This window comes from Lampris incognitus, chromosome 12, assembly GCF_029633865.1.
Source record: "Lampris incognitus isolate fLamInc1 chromosome 12, fLamInc1.hap2, whole genome shotgun sequence".
NCBI classification, from domain to species: Eukaryota; Metazoa; Chordata; class Actinopteri; order Lampriformes; family Lampridae; genus Lampris; species Lampris incognitus.
In genome coordinates, this window is record NC_079222.1 from 35916721 (window position 1) to 35940112 (window position 23392).

Genomic DNA, 23392 nt, shown 5'->3' on the forward strand with positions numbered 1-23392 from the left:
CAGGACTGCTGATACAACCTTTAAACTGGACTGACTCTGTCTGTGGACTGTTGGGGTTTATGTGGGGTGGAGGAGAGAGTGGAAACGCCACATGTGCTCACTGCACCTGATGGATATGGGCTTTTAGGAAAGGGGTGGATGACAGGGACATTCTTGGTGCCTAAATGTGTGTGTGTCTGTGTGTGTGTGTGTGATACTCCTGGTGACATGTTTCATCCACACATCCAAATGGAGGAAAGTGAAAACCCCTCTCTTCTGTTTTCACCAGGAACCTTGTGGACAATCATCTCATCCTCAGAGCTTTGAGACTAATGGACAAAAAAACAAAACATGCAAAATCTCTCCTCAGAGCTAATTAAGATCTGGAAATATCTGAGGACCTCGAGAGCAACTATGAAAAAGTGCAGACGTATTAACTTTGATTTGTTTTATCTATTATGTTTTTATTCTCTATCATTTATGTTGCATATTTTATTTTGTTGAAGTTATCTGTCTTACCTCAGGTGTCTTGTATGTTGAGAGATGCTCACTGTCATGGTTTGTACGCCCTTATGTTTTATAAATGAACCACTTTCAATAAATAAATACAAAATATCATAGGAGTGAACAGGCGCCATTTCTAGACCCGGTATCCAGTTCTACTCTATTACATCCATGCAGGGGACAGACTTAAGAAGTCCATCACCAACACAAATGTGGTTTATACACACATACTTGACAAAACAACAACAACAACAACAAAACACGAATGGGACTTTTCTAATTCAGCGTCTTTACTGATGTGAGCACATGAAATTAAAGTACATTTAATAAGGAAGTACAGTCCACAGTACTGGAAACATGGCAGACGTGCTGCTGTTACTGGGACATATTAACACATGAGTGAAGCCACTAATACAAACCTACACACATGTTCACCTGCACAACATGTACATGGATGCACACAGGTGAGACACAACCACTTCTGTCTCTCTCTCTGTCACACAGACACACACACACGGAATAAAACATAGCTTTTATTTACAGGTGATCAGGAACAAAACACCACTTTATTTGACACCACACAGAAACCATCAATAAACAGGAAGCTGACTCGTATATTCTTAAAGTCGCACATATCATCAACATTTCTCTACAACACACAATCATAAGGTGAGTCCAGTAAATCCTACAGCAGGGAGAACAGGGGCAAGCAGGGCACCATGGATGTCCATCCATCCAGCCATTATCTACATGTAGAGCTAACTAGTTTGATTTCCTTCGCCTCGCTCTTCCATAACAACCAGCATCTTTACTAAGACTACAAAAAGCTTTAAAACTGCCTTTATTTATCAGTCTGTGTGTGTGGGGCTGAATTAACCTTCCTTCACTCTCACTTTGATCAAACCACATCCATCAGCTGCTGCTTTTTAGCGCCCGTTTGGTCCCCCTGGATAAGAACTGAGACTCTTTTGAAAACCACACAAAGAAATGAAAGTGGTGAAAGAAACCCGTTCACCAAACACGTCTTCCTCTGAGGACAGCTCTGCCCTTTCCACTCGTCAGCTATTCCCAATCATATATTTCAAACGCAGAACAAATCCTGACACGTAACCGAGATCTTCCCTACCAGACCTTCATCACCTCTGCAACCGCTCCATCACACCACCACAGTCCAAGTCCAGGATAGAGAGGCTGAGTGAAAGTGGTGTTGACTTTGTGGAGGAGGGTGGTTGTGTCAGAGACGCTGTAGAAAGACAAAACACCTGCCTCGTGGTCCAGGAACACTCCTACTCTGGAGGAGGAAGGACCTGACACCTCTGTTACTACACTATTGTGTGTGAACCAGTAACGACCCCCAAAGCAGATTAACATCCAGGACTTGTCATCAGAACCAAATGCTGAGTCACCTGATGATCTCTTGATGTCTTTGTATGACACTGCTATACCAACACCACCACTTAATGTCACCTCCCAATAACAGCGTCCAGATAAGCCCTCCTTGCACAGCACTTGGCTATAGTCAGTAAACCTGTCTGAATGAGGAGGATAATTCAAGTCTCGTGGTGTCAGCGTCACCTTCCTGTTGTCCTCTGACAGGGAGACACGTTGATGGGCAGAGTTCACATCCAGCGTGAGAGGACGACAATCTGAAAGAACAGAAGTATTAATGTCAAACTGCTGTCCTTTACTTAATAATTGTTGTATTTGTGTGTTGCAGTGTTTTGCTTACACAGTAAACAGTCTTCTCTGGTCTCTGGTTCTGGTGGCAGTAAGACATCTACAGCAGACGCTGCAACGAAAAGCACAACAAATACAACACGTTTATAAACTAGATGAGACTGCAAGTGTACAGGGAGGTTTTTCTGTGTGTTAGTGTGTGTTTTTCTCTATACTCGATATTCCTTTCAGCTACCTGCAGATGAAATCCTGGGCCATGTGTGTGTCATGATGTGTTCTAGTTTGTCTCTGAGGACAGACACAACATCAGTCACATCTCTGAAGTAACGCAGAGGACGCACAACAATGCTCGGTGAGTCCAGAGAACCAGCCGGGAGGGAGAGAGACTTGAATTTCTGGACTGAGAGAAAGAGAGACAGAGAAAGACAGACAGAGGAAGAGGAAGAGAGGAAGAGAGACAGAGGAAGACAGAGAAAGACAGACAGAGAAAGAGAGACAGAGGAAGAGAAAGAGAAAGAGAGAAAGAGAAAGAGAGAAAGAGAAAGAGGAAGACAGACAGAGGAAGAGGAAGAGAGACAGAGAAAGAGAGACAGAGAAAGAGAGAAAGAGGAAGAGGAAGAGAGACAGAGAAAGAGAGACAGAGAAAGAGAGAAAGAGGAAGAGGAAGAGAGACAGAGAAAGAGAGACAGAGATAGAGAAATAGAGAAAGAGGATGTAGTTAAATTGTGTGTCTCCAACACAGGACGTCTCATCAAACACGTCTCTCACTAAACCCTCTCCATCTGGCTGTGTGGGTCAGTGAGCTGACTAGGACACCAAGTACAGATTGTGGCTCATCACCTTTACTACAAATCCTTCCCCATCTTTCCTGAAACTCTCCACAGAACAACCAGAAACAGAAGAAGAGTTACGTTTGTACCAAGAATCACTATTATTTCATGAAAGATAAAAGTCCCACACAACCATCGGCGTCGCCAGGTCATCTTGCCGGGGCTTCAGCCCCAACGTTTTGAGCGTCGCCCCGAATATCATTTTAAATGTGAGCCTATGTGAAGCCCGACACCACACGTGACATGTGGGAATGTCCCATAGTCTTCGTCACGTAACAGCCTGTCAGAATAAATGCTGGTCTCTAAACTAACTCTGTGTGTGTGTGTGTGTGTGTGTGTGTGTGAGGGAAAGATAATTTAATATTCCAGGAAACTAATGTTAACATAAATACATGTATCTTTTTTCTCTCGTCTGGTACTGTAGCATGTCAATCAATGTTTACCATAGCAGTTGTGAGGTATTCTGCTTCTACTCAATACTACTACTAATTACTAACAACTGCTAATATTTTAACACCACAAGTCATAATTAATCTGGGGTTAAACAGCACCTGAAGGAAATGGATGTGGTCGTCAGTGTGTGACAGCTGCTCCAGCTCAGAATCGCTCCTCCTCCACTCTTCCATCTCCTCCTGCAGCTGCAGGAGAAGCTCTTCAGCCTGACTGACTGCAGTCTTCTCCTGGGCTCTGATGAGCTCCTTCACCTCGCTGCGCCTCCTCTCAATGGAGGCCATCAGCTCAGTGAAGATCCTCTCACTGTCCTCCACTGCGGTCTGTGCAGAGCTCTGTCAGTAGAAAGATACAAACACCTGCCTGGTAAAGAAGCTGCATTTCATTTAAGAAGAAGGACCAGATGGATCCTAAATGTACATGTGACTAATATGAACTTCTATTCCAGTCCTTTCTTCCACCTCTGATGCATTTTAAGCTGTGTTAGTATCACACTTTATTTAAATAGATAGTTACAAATCCCTTAGCAAATAAACTCAACCGCTGAAAATAAGACAATAAAACAAAAAGGGTGAGATAGGGTGAAAGATAAAACGTGGCAAAACACCTTGTGCAACTACTGGGCTGCGAACATTGTAAAACTTTCCCATTGGGCATTTACATATGAGAATCAACAGGGCACAGATTGGGTTCACATGGAGCTCTTATCCAATCCTTTAGCGGTATTCACCTCTCCACTACCACATAATCCTAACATACAAATAACAAACCCGGTGGTTAAAGCTTCACTTAGGATAGGGCTCCAGTTTAGGAGGCATCTTGGATTAAAGCCTGCCAGCGGTCTTTTCCCAGCAGCAAATAATCAGTTCTTCTCGCCATGTGTGTTAGATAAGGCATTTCAACATTGGCATAGACATGGACTGGTGTTTTTCTGGGATGTATTTAAAGACGGAACATTCACCTCATTTGAAACACTTACCAAAGACCATAACATACCCACATCCCATTTTATTAGACACCTTCAAATCCGTAGTTTTGCCAAGAAAGTGTTCCCCTCATTTCCGTATCTGCCACCCAGGAGCCAATTAGATGTTATTCTAGAGATGGATCCCTTTGGGGGAAAACGGGTCTCTATAATTTACACACTGATCCAGGGATTGAAACAGATATCCTGGGACAAAACAAAGACTGCATGGGGGAGAGAGCTGGGTGTAGAGCTTTCTGAGGAGGCATGGCGGGACAGCTTCCCTCGTATACATACGTCCTCATTGTGTATACCACATGGCTTCATTCAGTTTAAGGTGCTTCACCGTCTTCACTACTCGGGGGACAAGCTTGCCAGAATCTTTCCCACCACACACCCTGGCTGTCCGAGGTGCAGCCATAGTCCAGCCTCGGTGGGACACATGTCCTGGGCATGGCCCTCCCTCAACAGTTATTGGGGACAGATATTCAATGTATTCTCACATGTCTGTAAACACACCATAACCCCTGATTTTCACACATCCATCTTTGGCATACCGCCCCTTACCTGTAAGGTGGCAACTTTGCCTCATTACTAGCACGCAGACTGATCCTATTTAACCGGAAGTGGAATAAAGCTGCATCGTTTTTAGTAGTGCATAGTCCTTTTGTTTCTTTTCTTTTCTTTTTTCTTTTTTTGAGCCTTGGGGGGAGGGGGGTTCCTACACATTTCTTTTTTGTTGTTGTTGTTGTTCGTGTGCCTTGTATACCTGTTCCAAAAAAACTTGAAAATGGAAAATAAAGTTTTTAACAAAAAAAAAACCACCTTGTGCAAACATTTAGTTCAAGGTGGGACTCTCCTCAGCCAACAGAATATATCTGATCCATCATCTCTGCCAACCCTCGCTAGGAGAGAGGCCAACATGCTCATTTGTCACTTTACCAGACAAACAACAGCACACACTTTAGTCCATTTTCTTCACCTTCAGATCCTCCACAGCCTGTCTCAGCTTCTTAATCTCCTTTTCTCTCTCCTTGACTCTCTGCTGGGCTTTCTGGCGACGAACATCCAGCCGTTTCTGGAAGAAAACATACCAAAACATTGCAGCTGGGCAAAGGGAGAATAAAGAGGGAAGCATTTCGGTGTCGGTCAGCAGTTTTTAAGGTAACACAGGGAGCCTCGGCTTTTAGATGTGCTGAATATTCTGTGTTGAGAAACTGAAGGTTTTCCATATACAAACCAAACCTATTCTGCATGTAACCTCACAGGACTGCCTCTTGTTTGTTGGTGATAAACAAGTTGTGGTGGTCCTACCTGTATCTCAGCCCTTTCTGCTGCAGCCGACACTGTATCGTGGCCCTTATGTTCATCCATGGTACACAGATAGCAGATACACTGCTGGTCTGTACGACAGTACACCTCCATCAGCTTGTCATGACTGGAGCACATCTTCTCCTGCAGTCGGGCCGTGGCAGAGACCAGCTTGTGCTTCTTCAGCACAGGAACAGTGTAGTGAGGCTGGAGGTGAGTGGAGCAGTAGGAGGCCAGGCACGCTGAACAGGTCATAAGGGCTTTGTGGGGTCGAGTCCCTGTGCAGAAATCACAGGCCACATCTGTGGGGCCAGCATAGGACACATCTGCAGAGGGAGAGGCCTGCTGGTTCCCTGTTGTCTTCAGATTCTCCACAATCTGAAATATTAAAATCCTGTCTTAAAGGAATTATCTGCTGTGGTCATGATAAAATGGACTACTGCTACGATCACTACTTATGGTGATAATAATGATAAGAAAGAAAATCAACATCACTACAATGTTGATGTTAAGTTAGAATGAAGTGAGGAACAAAACAGAGAAACATGTCAGTAATAAATAAGATATGGGAAAACAGTAATATAAGAATAGGAGTAAAATAGTGTGGAGAACATATATGAAAATAACAAAATGAAAGCCACTTTATTTGACATTGTATTCTTACAACGAATTGTATTCTCACAATGAATGTGTTGTCTGCATTTAACCCATCCTATTGTCTAGGTGAAGTGGACGACTCCAGTTCTTCTTTCCATCGCCTTGCTCAGGGGCACAGACAGGAGTATGAACCCTAACACGCATGTCTTTTTGATGGTGGGAGGAAACCGGAGCACCCAGAGGAAACCCACACAGACATGGGGAGACCATGCAAAGTCCACACAGAGAGGACCTGAGAAGGCCTGGGGTTCGAACCCGGGGCCTTCTTGTTGTGAGGCAACAGTGCTAACCACTGGGCCACCATATATTCAAAATATATGTAAAATGAGTTGAGATAGGAATGAAATCAACAGAATAGCCCAAGGATCTAGAACCTCATTTGGGATTGTCCTCCTGGGGTAACAGAACTGAAGGCTAGTCCAACACCTCAATAATAATATTACATTTCAATGGATTGAAGCTACAAACTACTAAAATGTGACCACGAGTATTTCTTTTGCCAGCAGCACAATAACTGCCACATCTGCCTCTTATAAATGACTTTTCTCTTCCTGTCAGTCTCACCTGAGCCAGCATGGTGTTCTTCACAAGGGCAGGCCTCGGACTGAAGGTCTGTCTGCACTGAGGACAGCTGTACACTCCCTTCTCTTCATCCTTGTCCCAGCAGCTCTCTATACAGTCTCTACAGTAACTGTGTCCACACTGAAGACCGACTGGCTGGTTGAGGAGGTCCAGACAGATTGAACAACACAACTGATCTCTGTCCAGCAACAACCCCTGCTGCTGCTGCTGCTGCTCAGCCATTTTACTGACAGCCTCTCTCACACTGACGGAAAAGAGCAGACAACAGTTTCGTTTTCTCTGAAAACACGCTGGAGACTGAATGGGAGGGACTTCCTTGTTCTGTCCAGAGGGAGGAGCTTTACAGGAGAACAGGGGGGAGCAATGAGTTACAAAGTCCAACACCCACAAACATGTTGTTGATACACACCGACAAAACACAACAGACAGGAAGTTACAGACAAGAAGTGTAATTAAGACATTAAAATGGTCTTAAGGAGTCCGTTATATTCACGTGCCCAACGTTTATCTGTCCCCGTGCAGATCTTTTATTGTTGCTCTATAAAGACGGTCACTTATCACTGATCAGCTTAATCAATAATGCTGCTCATGCCATGTGTCAGTACTGTCTAATGGGCTTAAGCAACGGTAGTAATGACACACTGTGTACTGTATGTAAACATTACAATATTTTGTTTATCACAAACATTGACTATATGATTATAACTACTTTAATTACATTATATATTATTAAATAATTATTTTATTGACGTCATTATATTACTGTTAAAATATTATCATATTTACTATCATATTTATTACTGTTTTCATATTATTTACTATTATTATTGTGATAAAGAAATAGCCTTCATTTAGCAATTAAAAGATAAATGTTGTGTAACTTACATTTCCTGGTTGTGATGTGTGAAACAATAGGAAATCTTTTGTTCTTAGAGAATTACGTGTTGTATATATATTGTATTTAAATGAAAAAGGACACTTTTGTTTTGAGTCATATTAATCGAATTTTTTATTTTATTTTTATAAATATATTTCTAGTTTTTCCCCTGGCTCACGTTTCCACAGGAAGGAGATAGTTGTAACACCAGCTTCCTTCAAACTCGTGTCGGCTGCTCTCGCCATTTTACACGCTGAAGCCTCGCATGGATTGCATCACCTTCAGGCCGCGAAGGAGGCGTAGGGAGAATGCTTTCGGTTGCTTGGCGACAGGCGCCCGGGTGGGCCAGAGGGGTCGCTGGAGAACGACGAGTTCCCGAACAGTACACCGATCTACACCCACTATCCCTCGGGTAAGGGTGGCCTAATGAAGGCCTGACCCCGTGGACGCTCTGGCCGTGACCGGTTACGGCGAGTCTGGGATACCAACCTCCCAGCCACGTGACGAGCGGACTGCAAGAACGGCGGTTTATTCCGCTCCGCCACCAGAGCGGCCCATTAATCGAATTTTATTATTAGGAAATAAAAACAGTGCAATAATAAAATCAGTGCAATCAGTGGGTATTAATTTAGATCAAATAAACATATTGTAACGTACATGAATCAGTAGACACGTTGGCCCTTGGCTAACGGGTCGAACCCTTTAGTCGACTGGTTAACGTTGTCGCTTGCAGAGTGGGAGATACGGGTTCGCGTCCCGGCTGTGGCGACGGTCTCCCAGACTGCCCCCCGTATTCACTACAATATGTATACATGTAAACAAAAAATCAGTTATCTATTATCTATCTATCTAATCTATTATTATTAGAGTAATATATACAAGTACACAATATAATGTGCTCATAATCAGGGTGGAGCATCTTTCTTTTTGCCATACCTCTGGGCTTCAAGTGCAGCCCTCCACTCAGCCAGAGTCATGGTGGCTGTGGCCTGGCAGTACCAATTACCAAAGTCCTGCCTGTGGGTGGCAGGGTGCCGCTCCCTCTGCCACTGCTTGCAGGGTGTCGAGAATCACCTTCGTGGTCCTCGTCCCCGAGTCCGTTGATGTGAAGAAAACAGCCACCACGTCTTAGGAGATTAAAACTATTTTATTGAGTACAGATCTGGAGACACACTCTTTGTGTGTGAGCTTCTTTATATGCTAAACCTCCCTTGTTCATTCATCACACATGACCTTGATTTTCCTGTCCACTATGTTTGGTCAATGCTCCCTTTCATGGTTGAGCTTTAGGGAGTGCTCATCCTGTCCGGACCTGTAACTCTTAAGCGGGGGCCCTCCTTGCACCAGACACGGTATCTCTCCCAAGGCCTCAGAGGAGGGGAACCCCACACATTCCGTGCGAGGCATGCAATATATTTTATCGACATGAATGTGTCTTTCTTCACCCTCTGTTCTGGTTGCACACATTGGTTACATACAGAGTAATACAAATAATACCTTGGTTACATACATAGTGATACAAATACACTCGGGTTATATGTAATATCAATCAACAAGGGGATGGTGTCGCTCTTCCTTGTGTAGTTCCTTTTCTTTCTTTCTTTTGTTGCCACTCTGCTCCTCCTCTCGTCTTTTCTTCTTGTGATAGTGCTGGGTGGTATAAGGCACATCTGCAGGTGGTCCTGCAGGTCTGGAAAGAACCACAGGAGCCAGAGATTGGGAGGCAGGCAGGAGAGGTTGGGAGGCAGGCAGGAGAGGTTGGGGTGCAGGTTGGAGAGGTTGGGACACAGACAGGAGAGGTTGGGGTGCAGGCTGGAGAGGTTGGGGTGTAGGTTGGAGAGGTTGAGTGCAGGGTGGAGAGGTGGGGACACAGGCTGGAGAGGTTGGTGTGCAGGTTGGAGAGGTTGGGACACAGACAGGAGAGGTTAGGGTGCAGGTTGGAGAGGTGGGGACACAGGCTGGAGAGGTTAGAGTGCAGGTTGGAGAGGTGGGGACACAGACAGGAGAGGTTGGGGTGCAGGCTGGAGAGGTTGGGGTGCAGGTTGGAGAGGTTGGGGTGCAGGTTGGAGAGGTGGGGACACAGGCTGGAGAGGTTGGGTGCAGGTTGGAGAGGTTGGGGTGCAGGTTGGAGAGGTTGGAGTGCAGGGTGGAGAGGTGGGGACACAGGCTGGAGAGGTTGGTGTGCAGGTTGGAGAGGTTGGGACACAGACAGGAGAGGTTGGGGTGCGGGTTGGAGAGGTGGGGACACAGGCTGGAGAGGTTGGGGTGCAGGTTGGAGAGGTGGGGACACAGGCTGGAGAGGTTCGGGTGCAGGTTGGAGAGGTTGGGACACAGACAGGAGAGGTTGGGGTGCAGGCTGGAGAGGTTGGGGTGCAGGTTGGAGAGGTTGGGGTGCAGGGTGGAGAGGTGGGGACACAGGCTGGAGAGGTTGGTGTGCAGGTTGGAGAGGTGGGGACACAGGCTGGAGAGGTTGGTGTGCAGGTTGGAGAGGTGGGGACACAGGCTGGAGAGGTTGGTGTGCAGGTTGGAGAGGTTGGCACACAGACAGGAGAGGTTGGGGTGCGGGTTGGAGAGGTGGGGACACAGGCTGGAGAGGTTGGGGTGCAGGTTGGAGAGGTGGGGACACAGGCTGGAGAGGTTAGGGTGCAGGTTGGAGAGTTGGGGACACAGGCTGGAGTGGTTGGGGTGCAGGTTAGAGAGGTTGAGGGGCTGGTTTTGGTTGCCTGGAGAGGCGGTGTGAGAGCTATAAGGACAGGCAAGCTAAGACCAGCAGATGGAGCCACTGGCAGGCTATGTCTCTGCTTCCGTTGGGACGTCCCTGCAGTGTTAGGGGGCAGAACAAAGACATGGGGATTTGCCACACTGCCGCTAGGCACACAGGGTTGGCCTTTCCTCTTAACTGCAGTAGGCAGGCTCTCTGGGCCTCAAGTTGGTGGTGTTTGGAGTAGAGATGCCTTGCTCCAGCACACTCTTCTTCTGCGTTCTTTCACGTCCGCAGTAGCTAAAAATATTCCAAGCAGTATGTTTTATATACATTACATTACAGTCATTTAGCCGACGCTTCTATCCCAAGCCACTTGCAATAAGTGCATCGTTTAGCATGGGAAATCAGGAGAACTACTAGTCATCAGAGGTCATAAGGGCATCTTCTCTCTAAACAAGCATTAAAGAGCAAAACCAGTGCTAAAGTAAAAGTGCAAGAAAGAGATTTTTTTTTTAAATGAGTGAATACAATAAGTGCTAAGAACAAGTAACAGGGTAGTAGTTCTTAAAGAGGTGAGTTTTCAACCTGCGCCGAAAGACATCAGTGGGGAGTTCGTTCCGCCACTGTGGGGCCAGGACAGAACCGAGCCGCGACCGGGTCGATCGGCAGCAGGGGCCTCTGAGCGACGGGGCAACCAGCAGAGCAAAGTGGTCGGGCGGGGGTGTAGGGCTTGACCATGGCCTGGAGATAGGAAGGAGCTGTTCCTTTCACTGCCCTGTAGGCTAGCACCAGAGTCCTAAACTGGATGCGAGCAGCTCCTGGGAGCCAGTGTAGGGACATGAGAAGGGGAGGTGTGTGGGAGAACTTAGGGCGGTTGAACACCAGACGAGCTGCAGCTTTCTGAACAAGCTCCAGAGGTCTGATGGAGGACGCCGGGGCGCCAGCAAGGAGGGAGTTGCCGTAGTCCAGCCGGGAGATGACCAGAGCCTGGATGAGCACCTGTGCCATCTCGTCGGTGAGGAATGGGCGAATCCTCCTGATGTTATAGAGGAGAAATCTGCAGGAGCGAGCAACCCATGCATCGTTTGCAGCAAACGACAGTTGGTCGTCCAGGATCACACCCAGATTCCTCACAGTCCGAGTTGGCGTCACCACGGCGTTGTCAGACCGGTCGCCTCCTCTTTACGCGTCTATGGACACGCTTCTGCAAGTCACTTATACGTGTTCATTGACACGTATCTCGCAGATGCCGCTAGGGGGCGCCCTGTAGCCTACTAGGTCTGTCATGACCAGGGTCATGACGCAATAGAATGTCAAAAATATTGAACAAAGATGGCGGAGCGATGCGAAGCGAAGCGAATCTTCTTAATATGTGAGTCGTAGCTAAATTTGCTATCTTCAGATTATTTTTTGACTCATATTAACGTTATATGCGAGTGGATACTATATTTACATTGAATGAATGTAAGCTAAATGAACGAAGTGTCAATGCAATCTCAATAAATTAGTCCCCACAATTTTGCATGCGATTTACCGAAAAACAATCGGAGTCTGGTAATGAGGAGTTTGTAATCCGGTAAAATGGCGCGCAAATCTCGCTATGGGGCAACAGCCAACTCTATGAAAAGGATGTCTAAATTAACATTTTACTTAAATATGTACTAGATGTAACATTACCTTGTGTGGTGGAGAAATTGTGGTGAATCCCGACCGATACAGCTCTGCCTAGACCTAGAAGACAGGATTGCGCCCCCAGTGGCCAGAAGACGGGATTGCGGCCCCAGTGGCAACTAATACGTGTCCATATACACGTATTTCGCTCTCGCAAAAACGTGTCCTCTGACACGTACGTATTGTGATGTAGTGTTGTTTACATGCGCTAGAACCCGCTAACAAACAGCGAGCGGGGCGTTACAGTGGCGGACCTTATGATCAAATTACCAAAAACAAAACTTGCCAGTCGCGATATAAAGTTTCAAATCAAGGGCCACACATGTCGCCCTTTGCTCAGCGATTGATTCAGAACCGCCCAACTAATCTCTCTCCAAATACAACGGCCTCAACATCAGTGCACAACACAACGCATAGGCCTACGTTCAAAAGGTAAAGAGGGCGCTCTTAAATAAAGTATAACCAGTGCAGCACAGCAGTCACTGTTGTAGGGTAATGTTATGCAGCCAACAGCTCCCCCTGGGGGCACTGATGGATATATACTTGCCCTGTGTAACATGCCTCAGTTCTGTTATGGGCCCAGCCGGTGAATACATGTTACTAAGCGACACAGCCCGACTCTGTCTGTTATTCATATGCAGCTACACTTGCAACATGGTGTCAGAAGCTGTATTGGAACCCAACGTGAGTCTTACGTTGCCTGTTGCTTGAACAGCGAGCGTTTATTTTTTTACTAAGCGTAGCTAGAAGTTTCAGTTAGCCTGCTAGCATTAGCATCGAGCCAAGACGATGGCTTCCAATATTCCGCCGCCGGAGCCCATGAAGATGACTGGGGATCTTCACAGCAACTGGGCTAGCTTTCGATCAGAGTTTGAGGATTATGTGCTTGCGACCGGGATCGACAAGGCAGAGAAGCCGGTGCAGGCAGCGACGCTCTGGAGGCTAATGGGGAAGGAAAGCCTCCATGTTTACGTGCACAACCTGGGACTCACAGCGGAAGAGCAGAAAGACGCCGGAGCGATACTCGACAAACTGGGGGAATACTTCACACCTACCAAAAACGTCATCTTTGAGAGGTATGTTTTTGGCAACCTTAAACAAGAGGAAGGAGAACCTGTGGATGCTTTTGTCACGAGACTGAGAGAAAAGGCTCCCACATGTGAATATGGAGCTATAAGAGACGAGCTTATAAGGGACCGGCTTGTTCTTGGAACAACTGATGAGGGCGCCAGACGACGCATGCTAAGAGAAAAGGAGCTTAAGTTGGAGGGAGCTATTGACATTTGCCGTGCAGCGGAGGTGTTGGACAATAAGTTAAAATCCATGTCACTTAGCAGCTCTGTGACTGCGGAGAGCATCGATGTAGCACATGGACAGCGACCAGGACGGAGACCTACCAGCAGGCCATCCGAGCCCACCAACACATCTGCACAGCCACAGAGGGGCACAGGTGAATGCAAGTACTGTGGCACACCGCACAGACGGGGGCGAGACCTGTGCCCCGCATTTGGAAAGTCATGTCGCTTGTGTGGCACTGCTAATCACTTTGCCAAAGTATGCATGAAAAGAGGCCAGCAAGCACGTCAGTTGAACGCTGTGGATGACCCGCCGCTAGGGGGACCCGGAGGACAGCGACCGCGATGAGAGGGATGTGTACACGGCTGAGGGCGTGGGGGCTGTGAACACTCAAAGGAAAAAGTGGTTTGTAAACCTGCCACTGCACAGAGGGGTCCAGAGGTGCCAGCTTGACTCTGGAGCCACCTGCAACGTGATGAGCTTGAAAGACAAGATGAGACTGGCGCCTAGAGTGCCTCTTCAGAAAAGTCTCACCAGGCTGAGACTCTACAACAGTGAGTGGATGAGCTCAATGGGCGTGTACAGCACATAGTGTGTCATCAGGGGCAAGACGCACAGACTGGACATTGAGGTCGTGCGCACCAGCCAGAAGCCCTTGCTTTCAGGGGAGACATGCGAGAGACTTGGCTTGATACGCTTCACCATTCCCGAAGAGCTGAATAAAGTGGAGCACTGTAAGACAGGTGAGCTAACCAAAGGCTGTCTCATTAACACTTACAATGACGTGTTCACCAGCCCAGTCGAGTCACTGCCGGGTGATGTTCACTTCGAGTTGGATAGCACTGTGGCCCCTGTCCAGTGCGCACCAAGAAATGTCTCGGTGGCCCTCAAGGCAGCTGTTAAGGCGCAGCTGGACCAATATGAAAAGGATGGACACTTAACCACAGTCACTCAGCCCACAGACTGGATTAGCAATCTGGTCATAGTGAGAAGCCAGACAAAGTGAGGCTTTGCATCGACCCCAAGCCACTTAACCGAGCCCTGAAAAGGTCCCATTACCTCATGCCCACTTTAGATGACGTGCTGTACAAGCTGCCTAAGGCTCGTGTCTTCACCCTGGTGGATGCGCGCGACGCATTCTTGCAGTGTCGCCTTGAAGAGGAGAGCAGCCTGATGACAACGTTCTGGACGCCGTGGGGTAGAAAGCGATGGCTGAAGCTCCCTTTCGGCGTGTCAGTCGCACCAGAGCTGTACCAGAGGAAACAACATGAGCTGCTGGCCGGTTTGAAAGGAATTGAGCCCATAGCCGATGACATCCTCATAGTCGGCTGTGGGGACACGGAGGAGGAGGCCGTTCGCAACCACGACGCAAACCTCATTGCTCTGATGGACAGATGCAGGGAAGTGAAGCTGAGGCTGAGCATAAAAAAGCTACAGTTTCGTGTGAGGGAGGTCCGCTTCCACGGCCACATACTGTCGGTGGAGGGCCTCAAAGCTGATCCCGAGAAGGTCAGGGCAGTCCTGGACCTGCCAAACCCCACGGATGCAAAAGGCGTTCAGCGGTGTGTCGGCTTCGTTAACTATTTATCGAGGTTCATGCCCCGCTTGTCAGAGGTGTGTGAACCGCTGAGAAGGTTGCTGGACAAAGGTGTGCTGTGGCACTGGTTGCCCAAACATGATGCTGCTATGAAAGAAATCAAGACGCTGGTCACGGCGGTGCCAGTACTACGTTACTATGATGTCAGCAAGCCAGTCACCATACAGAGCGACTCCAGTCAGACCGGTTTGGGCCGCTGCCTGCTTCAGGGGGGACAGCCGGTCGCGTTCGCCTCCCGCGCGCTGAACCAGACGGAGCAAAACTATGCACAGATTGAGAAGGAGTGCCTGAGCATCGTATTCGCTTGTCAACGCTTCCACTACTACCTATATGGGAGGGGTGATGTGACTGCAGAGACCGACCACCGCCCGCTGGTGTCGATCTTCACTAAGCCCCTTCTCAGTGCACCAAAGCGCCTTCAAAGCATGCTCCTCACACTTCAGACCTACTGCCTCACGGTGATGTACAAGCCAGGCCCTGAAATGTACATCAGTGACACGCTCAGCAGAGCCACCACCCCGCCACAGAGAACGGACACTCAGTACAGACGTGAAATGGTCTGCAGCATGCAGCAGGTGCAGTACGACACGGCAGCCATTCAGCAGGCAGACTATCTAAACGTCACCAGCCAACGCCTCGCACAGATTCGAAAACACACAGAGGAGGATGTGTGTCTTCAAACACTCAAGTCGGTCGTGCTGGAGGGATGGCCAGAACACAAAGAGGAGAGCCCCATAGCCGTCAGAGAATACTGGGCCATCAGAGATGAAATAAGCCCACAGGACGGTGTGCTTTTTAGGAGCCAGCCTGTCATCATTCCGAAAGCTATGCGTCCTGAGATGCTGAAACGGATCCACTACAACCACGTGGGGGGTGAGGCTTGTTATAGACAGGCCCGGGATACTCTCTACTGGCCAAATATGCAGGGGGAAATCAAAGACTATGTGCAGCAGTGCTCAGTGTGTAACGAGTATGCACACGAGCAACAAAAAGAGACTAAGATGTCACACCCGCTCCCCACACGTCCCTGGCAGCTGGTGAGCATGGACTTGTTCAGCTACGCAAGGCAGGACTTCCTGCTCATGGTGGATCACTATTCAGACTTCTGGGAGATTGATCTACTCCCAGACCTGTCGGCAGAAACGACCATCCGAAGGTGCAAGGCGCAGTTTGCACGGTACGTATCCCTGACCGGGTCATTTCCGACTGCGGAGGTCAGTTTGATTGTGGAGAGTTTCGGGCGTTTGCGATGCCTGCAGCAGGTGGGACCGCGGTCCTATCTCGTCAACGTGGAGGGAACCACGTACCGTCGCAACAGGGTTGATCTCCGACCAGCGGAGGTTGCCCCTCCACAGCCGTCAGCCCACACAGAACGGCCACCGGAGCAGCCTGTGGGCGCGTGTGCAGCTGAAGGGGGCCATGTGGGCGGGGGCAGCATGGAGAGTCGTCAGCAGCCCTGTAATGTCTCCAAGGTCGTCAGCCCCGAGGTCGCCGCCATCTCCCCCACAGGCTGTGACCACACCATGCCGTGAGTTACAGGGCCGGGCCTTCTCCCGGAGCGGGAGGCAGATTAAGCCTCCAGAAAGACTTGACCTCTAGGTCATACACTGTACTGAGATTGACACACACACGCTCACACGCACACACACACACACACACACACACACACACACACACACACACACACTGGACTGTGGACATTAAAAAAAAAACACAAAAAAAACGAAACAAAAACTGATGTTCACTTCTAATGTTCTTATTCAGTGGTCTTGTGGATGTTCTGATGCTACCATTTTGTCGTTATTGTTCTGTAGAGGTTTTGGTTGATATTGACTTGCTGTTCCTTCTTGATGCACTATTTCCAATGCACTACTTTAATATTGGGATATGAGCACTAATGTTCTAATGGCTAATACTATCCATTATATTACTTAGTATTGTATTCTACGAAAGGAAGGGAGATGTTGTAGGGTAATGTTATGCAGCCAACAGCTCCCCCTGGGGGCACTGATGGATGTATACTTGCCCTGTGTAACATGCCTCAGTTCTGTTATGGGCACAGCCGGTGAATACATGTTACTAAGCGACACAGCCCGACTCTGTCTGTTATTCATATGCACCTACACTTGCAACAAGGACTTTTAGCCATTTAAAAACGGCCAACGGTGCATTTTCCAAGTTTAGGCAGCTACCGAGCCAGCTCATCTTGTCGAAGTTCGGCGTTTGCTAATCGGGCTAGCTAGCTTTTCATGACGCTAAAGCGGGCTCGTTTTGTCCTGTTCACAACCAGCAATGTCACCCGGAGCCTTGGGTCGGGGTTTAAGGTCTACGTGTTGACACAGCTCAACTTCACTTCTCTTGATCAACATGGTGAGCTTGGCCTGCCAGCTAACTGGTTCAGGCGCTGTCTGCGGTGCCTGCGGAAGTGTGTGAGCGCCCTCAAACCCTCCCTGAATATCCGCTAGTCGAGAATGTGGCTGCAGAACCTCTTTGTTCTGGCTAAAGGAAGAGGCACATTTTCCCCGTTGCTAGGAGACCTGCTGATCTGGGCGGTACCGTTAAAACATGTCCGTCGTGTTGCACCTCGGAAAAGATTTACTCGCTAAAATTGTCTTAACACGTGTAGGCCACGCCCCCTTTCTGTAACCTCGCTTACAAAATAAAAAACAGTATACTTGAAGTTTATTTTATTAAGTAAACTTCAAGTCAAGTTCCAGTTCGTTTACTAGTAGTATACTTGTAAGTATACTTAAGTATAATTTTGTTTAGTATATCTCTGATAAGTACTTAAAAAGTAAACTGAAAGTATACTCACTGTTTTCTTGTTTAAAATAAGTATACTAATAGCAAACTTGAATAAACTACTTTTTTTGTAAGGACTAACTACATACACACCCACAGAGTTGTAGTTATAAAAGATGGTCAAACCAAATTCAGCGGTCCAGTCATCTGGTCTTTAGCTGTCTCTCACATGTTTGATGTAGAACTTCCTATATCCCTGCTCAACTTCCATGCACACAAGTATCCAGTTTTGAATGGGAGCCGGCTGTCCAGTCGCCGCTGTCCAGCGCCTGTAAATGCTGCACCTCCTCGGTGGTAGTCATGGTGCGTCTGAAACGGCGGCTGTACCCACACATGTTGGAAATAACACCTGAAAAACAAAACGGAAAACACATGTTGCTAATCTAACAAACCTAACAAGGCCTATAAAACGTGAAATGTAAAAAAAAGAAGTCAACCTTGCGAAGGAAAGGACGCGACCAACACACATCATAGGGACATGGCGCGCACGATGACGCGCGGTCATTTTGACCGCTCATGGTCGTTTTTACATCTTATAACTTTTTTTGTGCAATTGATCTAAAAGTCTTTTTAATGCAATTATATACAATTTTAGGAGCATCCAGGTAGCGGTAGGTCTGTATCTTTTTCCCCCCACAAAGTTATTAAACTTTGAAAATCCAAAACAGTCAAAATGACCCCCATGGTCGTTCTAGTAGTTTTTAACGTTTAAAGTGTTAAAGTAAACAATTGTGTTACACAACAAGAAAAGATGGCAAAAAATGTTGTTAGAACTTTTGCACATGCATTAGGTTTGAATACGTGCCTTGATAATGCCAAAATGTTGGGCCTAGTTCTTAACATACATGAAAAATAGAGAACTGCGATGGTGTTTTGTGTCTTGCTTACCAAGGCGTCCAAATCCTGGGCCCTGAATCATGAGACGTATTGAACCGTGAAATTAGTGAATCGCCCAACCCTAGTAAATATATAGTGTGTACTTCTGGTACATCAGATATTATGGTGTAATATAATGGGAGTATATAGCATTGTATATGGGCGTGATGGGTCGTGGTATTGGTAATATGGTATAGTGTATGGGCCGTATCGTATATAAGCAATATGGTATAATATATGAGCATAGGTTGATTACTCAACCATAACAAAACTCTGTATTGCAGCGCCACACCTATATTACATACACGCTTGTCTCCAGTGTCCTGTTGTTGTTCCATTTATTTCTTCTGTTTTTTTGTTTTGTTTTGTTTTGGGGTTTTTTGTGTGAGTGATTTCTGCAAGTGCTAGAAGATGCTGTGTACTGGAGTCAAATTCCTCGTGTGCATAGGCACACTTGGCCAATAAAGAAACACATCAGACAATTTATTAAGTCAAGCAGAGCATTTTATGTCTTACAACATGACTGGAGGGGGACTTGAAGCTGTGATCATGTACAGAAATCTGTCAGCTCTTGTCAACGCCAGGAGGGTCAGGGTCTGTGTTTGTAGCTGCGTACTACACCTAATACAGTTTGTGCACCAGATAGCTACTTGTTACAGACAGCTAGCTGGTTTTGATGAGAAAGCCCCCAATATCTGCCCTTACTGGACATCAGTGTCAGCAGCCTTCTTCCTGTCTTCACTGTTTCATGTTGTCCGCTGAGTGATTTTTGATCTCTGCTTATTTTTGGTCTTTGTCTTTCATCTAGACATATAAGTGATGAGTGGTGTCCAGAAGAGGTTAATCCACAAGACAAGCACAACACAAACCAGGAGTCCCAGCAGTGGAGAGAAGAGCGACGCAGGGAACGATGCTGCAAAATTATATTTGCAGTTCTGATCACCCTCTTTGTTGGGGCTGTGCTTGCTCAGGCCACATTTCTCCCAGCTCTGGTGGCAGAATATAAAATTCTTAATCTAGAGATAGAGAGAGATGACACCATCCACCGGGTGAACCTGACATCCACCCAACAGAAACTAGAACTCTGCTCAACATCAAAAACAAATGTTGCAGCAGAGGCCAGACAACTGAGGACCATCCTTTCTTTAAAGGAAGTGCCTCTCTGTGATCTGGACACCCTGCAGTGTAGGCGCTGCCCATTAGGCTGGGAGGAGCACAGATCACAATGCTACATCCTTTCCCTGCACACCAAAAACTGGCAAGCCTCTCGCAGGGAATGTCTGGACATGGGGGCAGACTTGGCAGTAATTAGGGATGAGGAAGATCAAGTCTTCCTTATCAATTTTACTGTCCAGTTCTACCAGCGCCGCCCCGAGCTGGGCTTTCTGGGGGCGTGGATTGGCCTGCAGGACCTGGTCCAGGAAGGGGAGTACATGTGGGTCAATGGGCAAGGTCTCCACCCGCAGCATATCTACTGGAGGACGAGGGAGCCAAATAATTATGTTGCGGACTGGGATGAAGACCAGGCTGGACAGGACTGTGTTAGCTTTGTCACGCTAGGGGAGAGGAACGTGGACAAACCACTCAACACCTGGGATGACGTTGTCTGTGCTGGCGGACGTCATTTTATTTGTGAGACACCCGCACTTGGTCTGTAACTCAGGTCACGACAGACCAAGGTGGCTTAGAGGGTCAAAATCAACCCCCCTCCCGTTTTTTTCTGTTTTTTTTGTTGTTGTTGTTTTGTTTTGTTTTTTCTGTTTTTTCCCTTTCCCCCTTCATCTTTCCTTCCTTTTGTTTGAATAATTAATACAGTTCTTTGATAACTTGTGTTTTCCCTTCTTTACCTAAATGTATTCTGTAACCTGTGATCCTATGAGTGGGTGGGTGGGTGGGTAGTGATGGGAATGGGGTTTTCAGTTTGTTAATACATGTGATGAATAATACTTTGTATCTGGGGATGAGTAGCTGATTTGATGTTATACATGTTTTGTAATTCTTGTGGGATAAAACAATTGAAAATCAATAAAATATATTTACAAAAAAAATCACTTTCACAGAACACTCATTTATCATCAGTTTCTACTTTACATCTACTTGCAGTTCCCTGGGTAAACTCTAGGGTTCATCTTGAGTGCAACTTCTTTGACCTTCTTAGTTATACAGTATTTATATATTAATACTTTTTATATACTATTTATATATATCTATAGTATACAGTATTTTGTTGTTTAAAGGGAGCAGGAGTATGGTAAAATGTATGTTTTCCTTCATCGTGTTTTTATCATGATACTTGGTGTTACTAGTAATGTGCATTTTAAAAGCCAGGCTGTGTACAAACTGTTTTCCAGTGCCGATGTTTAAAATGACAGTTTGTCTGATCGCCGGTGCTGATACCGATGGTTTGTGTTTGTTTGTTTGTTTTGTTTTTGTTATTTATTCTCCCTTTTGTGCCAAGGAAACAAATACATTTTTATAAAAACTCCCCACGCGGCCGATATGTTCTTTCACTTGTACTTTAAAACAAACCGCACATGCGCACAGCGCCTACTGCCCGCTTACGTCATGCCAGCGTGTGTCCAGCCAATGGCTGTTATGGGCGGTGTTATAGTGCCACCTACTGGATCTTCTCAGATCGCATATAACCAACACATTTAGCCTGCGCAAAATGGATGCGCCCCAACAGATAAACATCGGCCGCTGCGGGAGCCGCCAGCGGAAGCCGAGGGTGTAAGACGCGTGTCCTTATCGCTCCTGAGTCAGTGACCGGATTTATATATTGAACCTTGCAATATCTTACATGTCTTCATGTGGTTGGACGTCCGGCGGGACCTCTTTGCTTAATTCTACGATGACGTCGACTCGACCAAAAACGGAGTCTACCAGAGGAGGCCGCAATAAGCCTGTGCCCTCTGCTCGCCACCGGATGCTGCAGCTAATGTGGACCCCACGGGAACAGTGACTGTGGCGCTGTTACCGTCCATGATGGGCTCTCTCAAATCCCACATTTTCGGTAAAATAGACTCTCTCTCCACCAATACTAGATCAGAAATGTTATTGATTAAAGACGAGCTCAAAAAAAATCTATTGAGCAGGGGCGTGGCCACGTGGGGGCCAAGGGGGGCACGACCCCCATTGGTCAGAGCACGGCCCCCCGCTTGCGCTCCCGCCCCGCCCCCTTCCCCTGTCTCGAGTGGGTAAAAAAAACATACCTGCACAGAATCAGTCAAATGGAAGCTGAAATACATGCATTATTATTATTAGCCTATTATAATTAAGTCTTGTCCTTTGCCACTAAAGTTATGAGCCCAATGGGCTGATTTTAAGGGACCACCCACTGAGCCGCACGGAATGTTCAGTGTGTCAACAGCTTGGGGCACAGCGCGACACTCTGACAAGCCCTTGGAAGCTAGGATACCTTACCAAGGCAACAGGTGAGCTGGTGGTACATGGTACTTGAAATGATTCTTGAACTGATAAGGTTATATAAAGTTATTTCCACACTTCATTCAATGTGCTAGAATGTGTCGACATTGTGGAAATTGAGCAGAGTGAGCTGAGTTTAGTTGGGCTGCAGTTAGCTTTGCAAGCTTGCAAGATAGCTAACCTCTGACTAGCAAGCTAACGGTGAATTTGCAGGTGATATCACGTACAATAACACATACTGTCACTAATTTACACTTGGTTAATGTTATGTAAAACTTTTCTTTAAAGATGACGCAGTGAAAAGGATAACAGGGAGGGAGAGAGGAAAGTTGATGCATTTTTTTTGCCAGCACCAGAAGAAGTGAGGCAACAAGAGCAGCAGAAAATGACAGGGGAGCAGAGAAAACATCTCATGTTAACGAGAGAGATAAAGAAGTGTCAGCTGCAGTCAAAGAAACGGAAGGAGCAAGTGGAGGCTTTACTACAGATGCAGAAAGGGAAGGAGCCAGTGACATGTCATCTACAGACACAGAATGGTCAGGAGCAAGAGTCCCGTTATTAGCAGAGAGAGAGCATGAGGAGGAGGAGAGTGAGTCTGGAAGAGAGCACATGCAGCCAGAGACCAATGAAGGCACACGTGATAGAGGTTGTCCTCCAGGTACGTGCTTATCAGAGTAGCCTAAGCTGTGCAGTGTGCAAATCATTGATCTGGATCACGTGTCAAACTCAAGGCCCAAATTATTTTCGCATAAATTCCATCATATTATATACCGATACATCACATACTACATCTGGAGAGGGGACGAACAACATGCAGAATTTAAGCCAGGGTTTTGTTTTTGGTTTTTTTACCCGGCCCTAGACTTGGATCATGTTTTTAATTTCGGCCCAGTGCTTATTTGAGTTTGACACCCCTGATCTGGATGGTTTTTAAGACGTCTATGGTGCAAATATCTGAAGTTTTATGTGTTTCAAGAGCACATCACAATGGGAAATTAAACCAAGCAGTGGTATAACATAGGCCATTTAACTATAATACAAGTGTATGTTTAATCAATCTGTAAAATGTTAATGATTGCATGTTTAATATTAAAAAAGCAATATAAAACAAAATCTAAAAGTGGGTAGCATTTATGTTAATAGTTGATACTAATGGAATTCTTTGGTGTTCTGCAGACATTTTAAAGTC

The 23392-nt window shown here is 46.7% G+C and overlaps 1 protein-coding gene across 1 annotated transcript; it reads right to left on the reverse strand.

The window, feature by feature from the left end:
* Positions 1-755: 755 nt before the first annotated feature.
* LOC130121801 (tripartite motif-containing protein 16-like) lies at positions 756-7186 on the reverse strand. Its single transcript, XM_056290701.1, has 7 exons — positions 6937-7186; positions 5719-6093; positions 5387-5482; positions 3542-3775; positions 2396-2555; positions 2213-2272; positions 756-2129 (listed from the first exon to the last, which is right to left on the reverse strand). Exons 1-7 carry the CDS (start codon positions 7174-7176, stop codon positions 1606-1608), a joined length of 1689 nt encoding a protein of 562 aa, XP_056146676.1. The 5' UTR covers positions 7177-7186; the 3' UTR covers positions 756-1605.
* Between the last annotated feature and the right edge of the window lie 16206 nt (positions 7187-23392).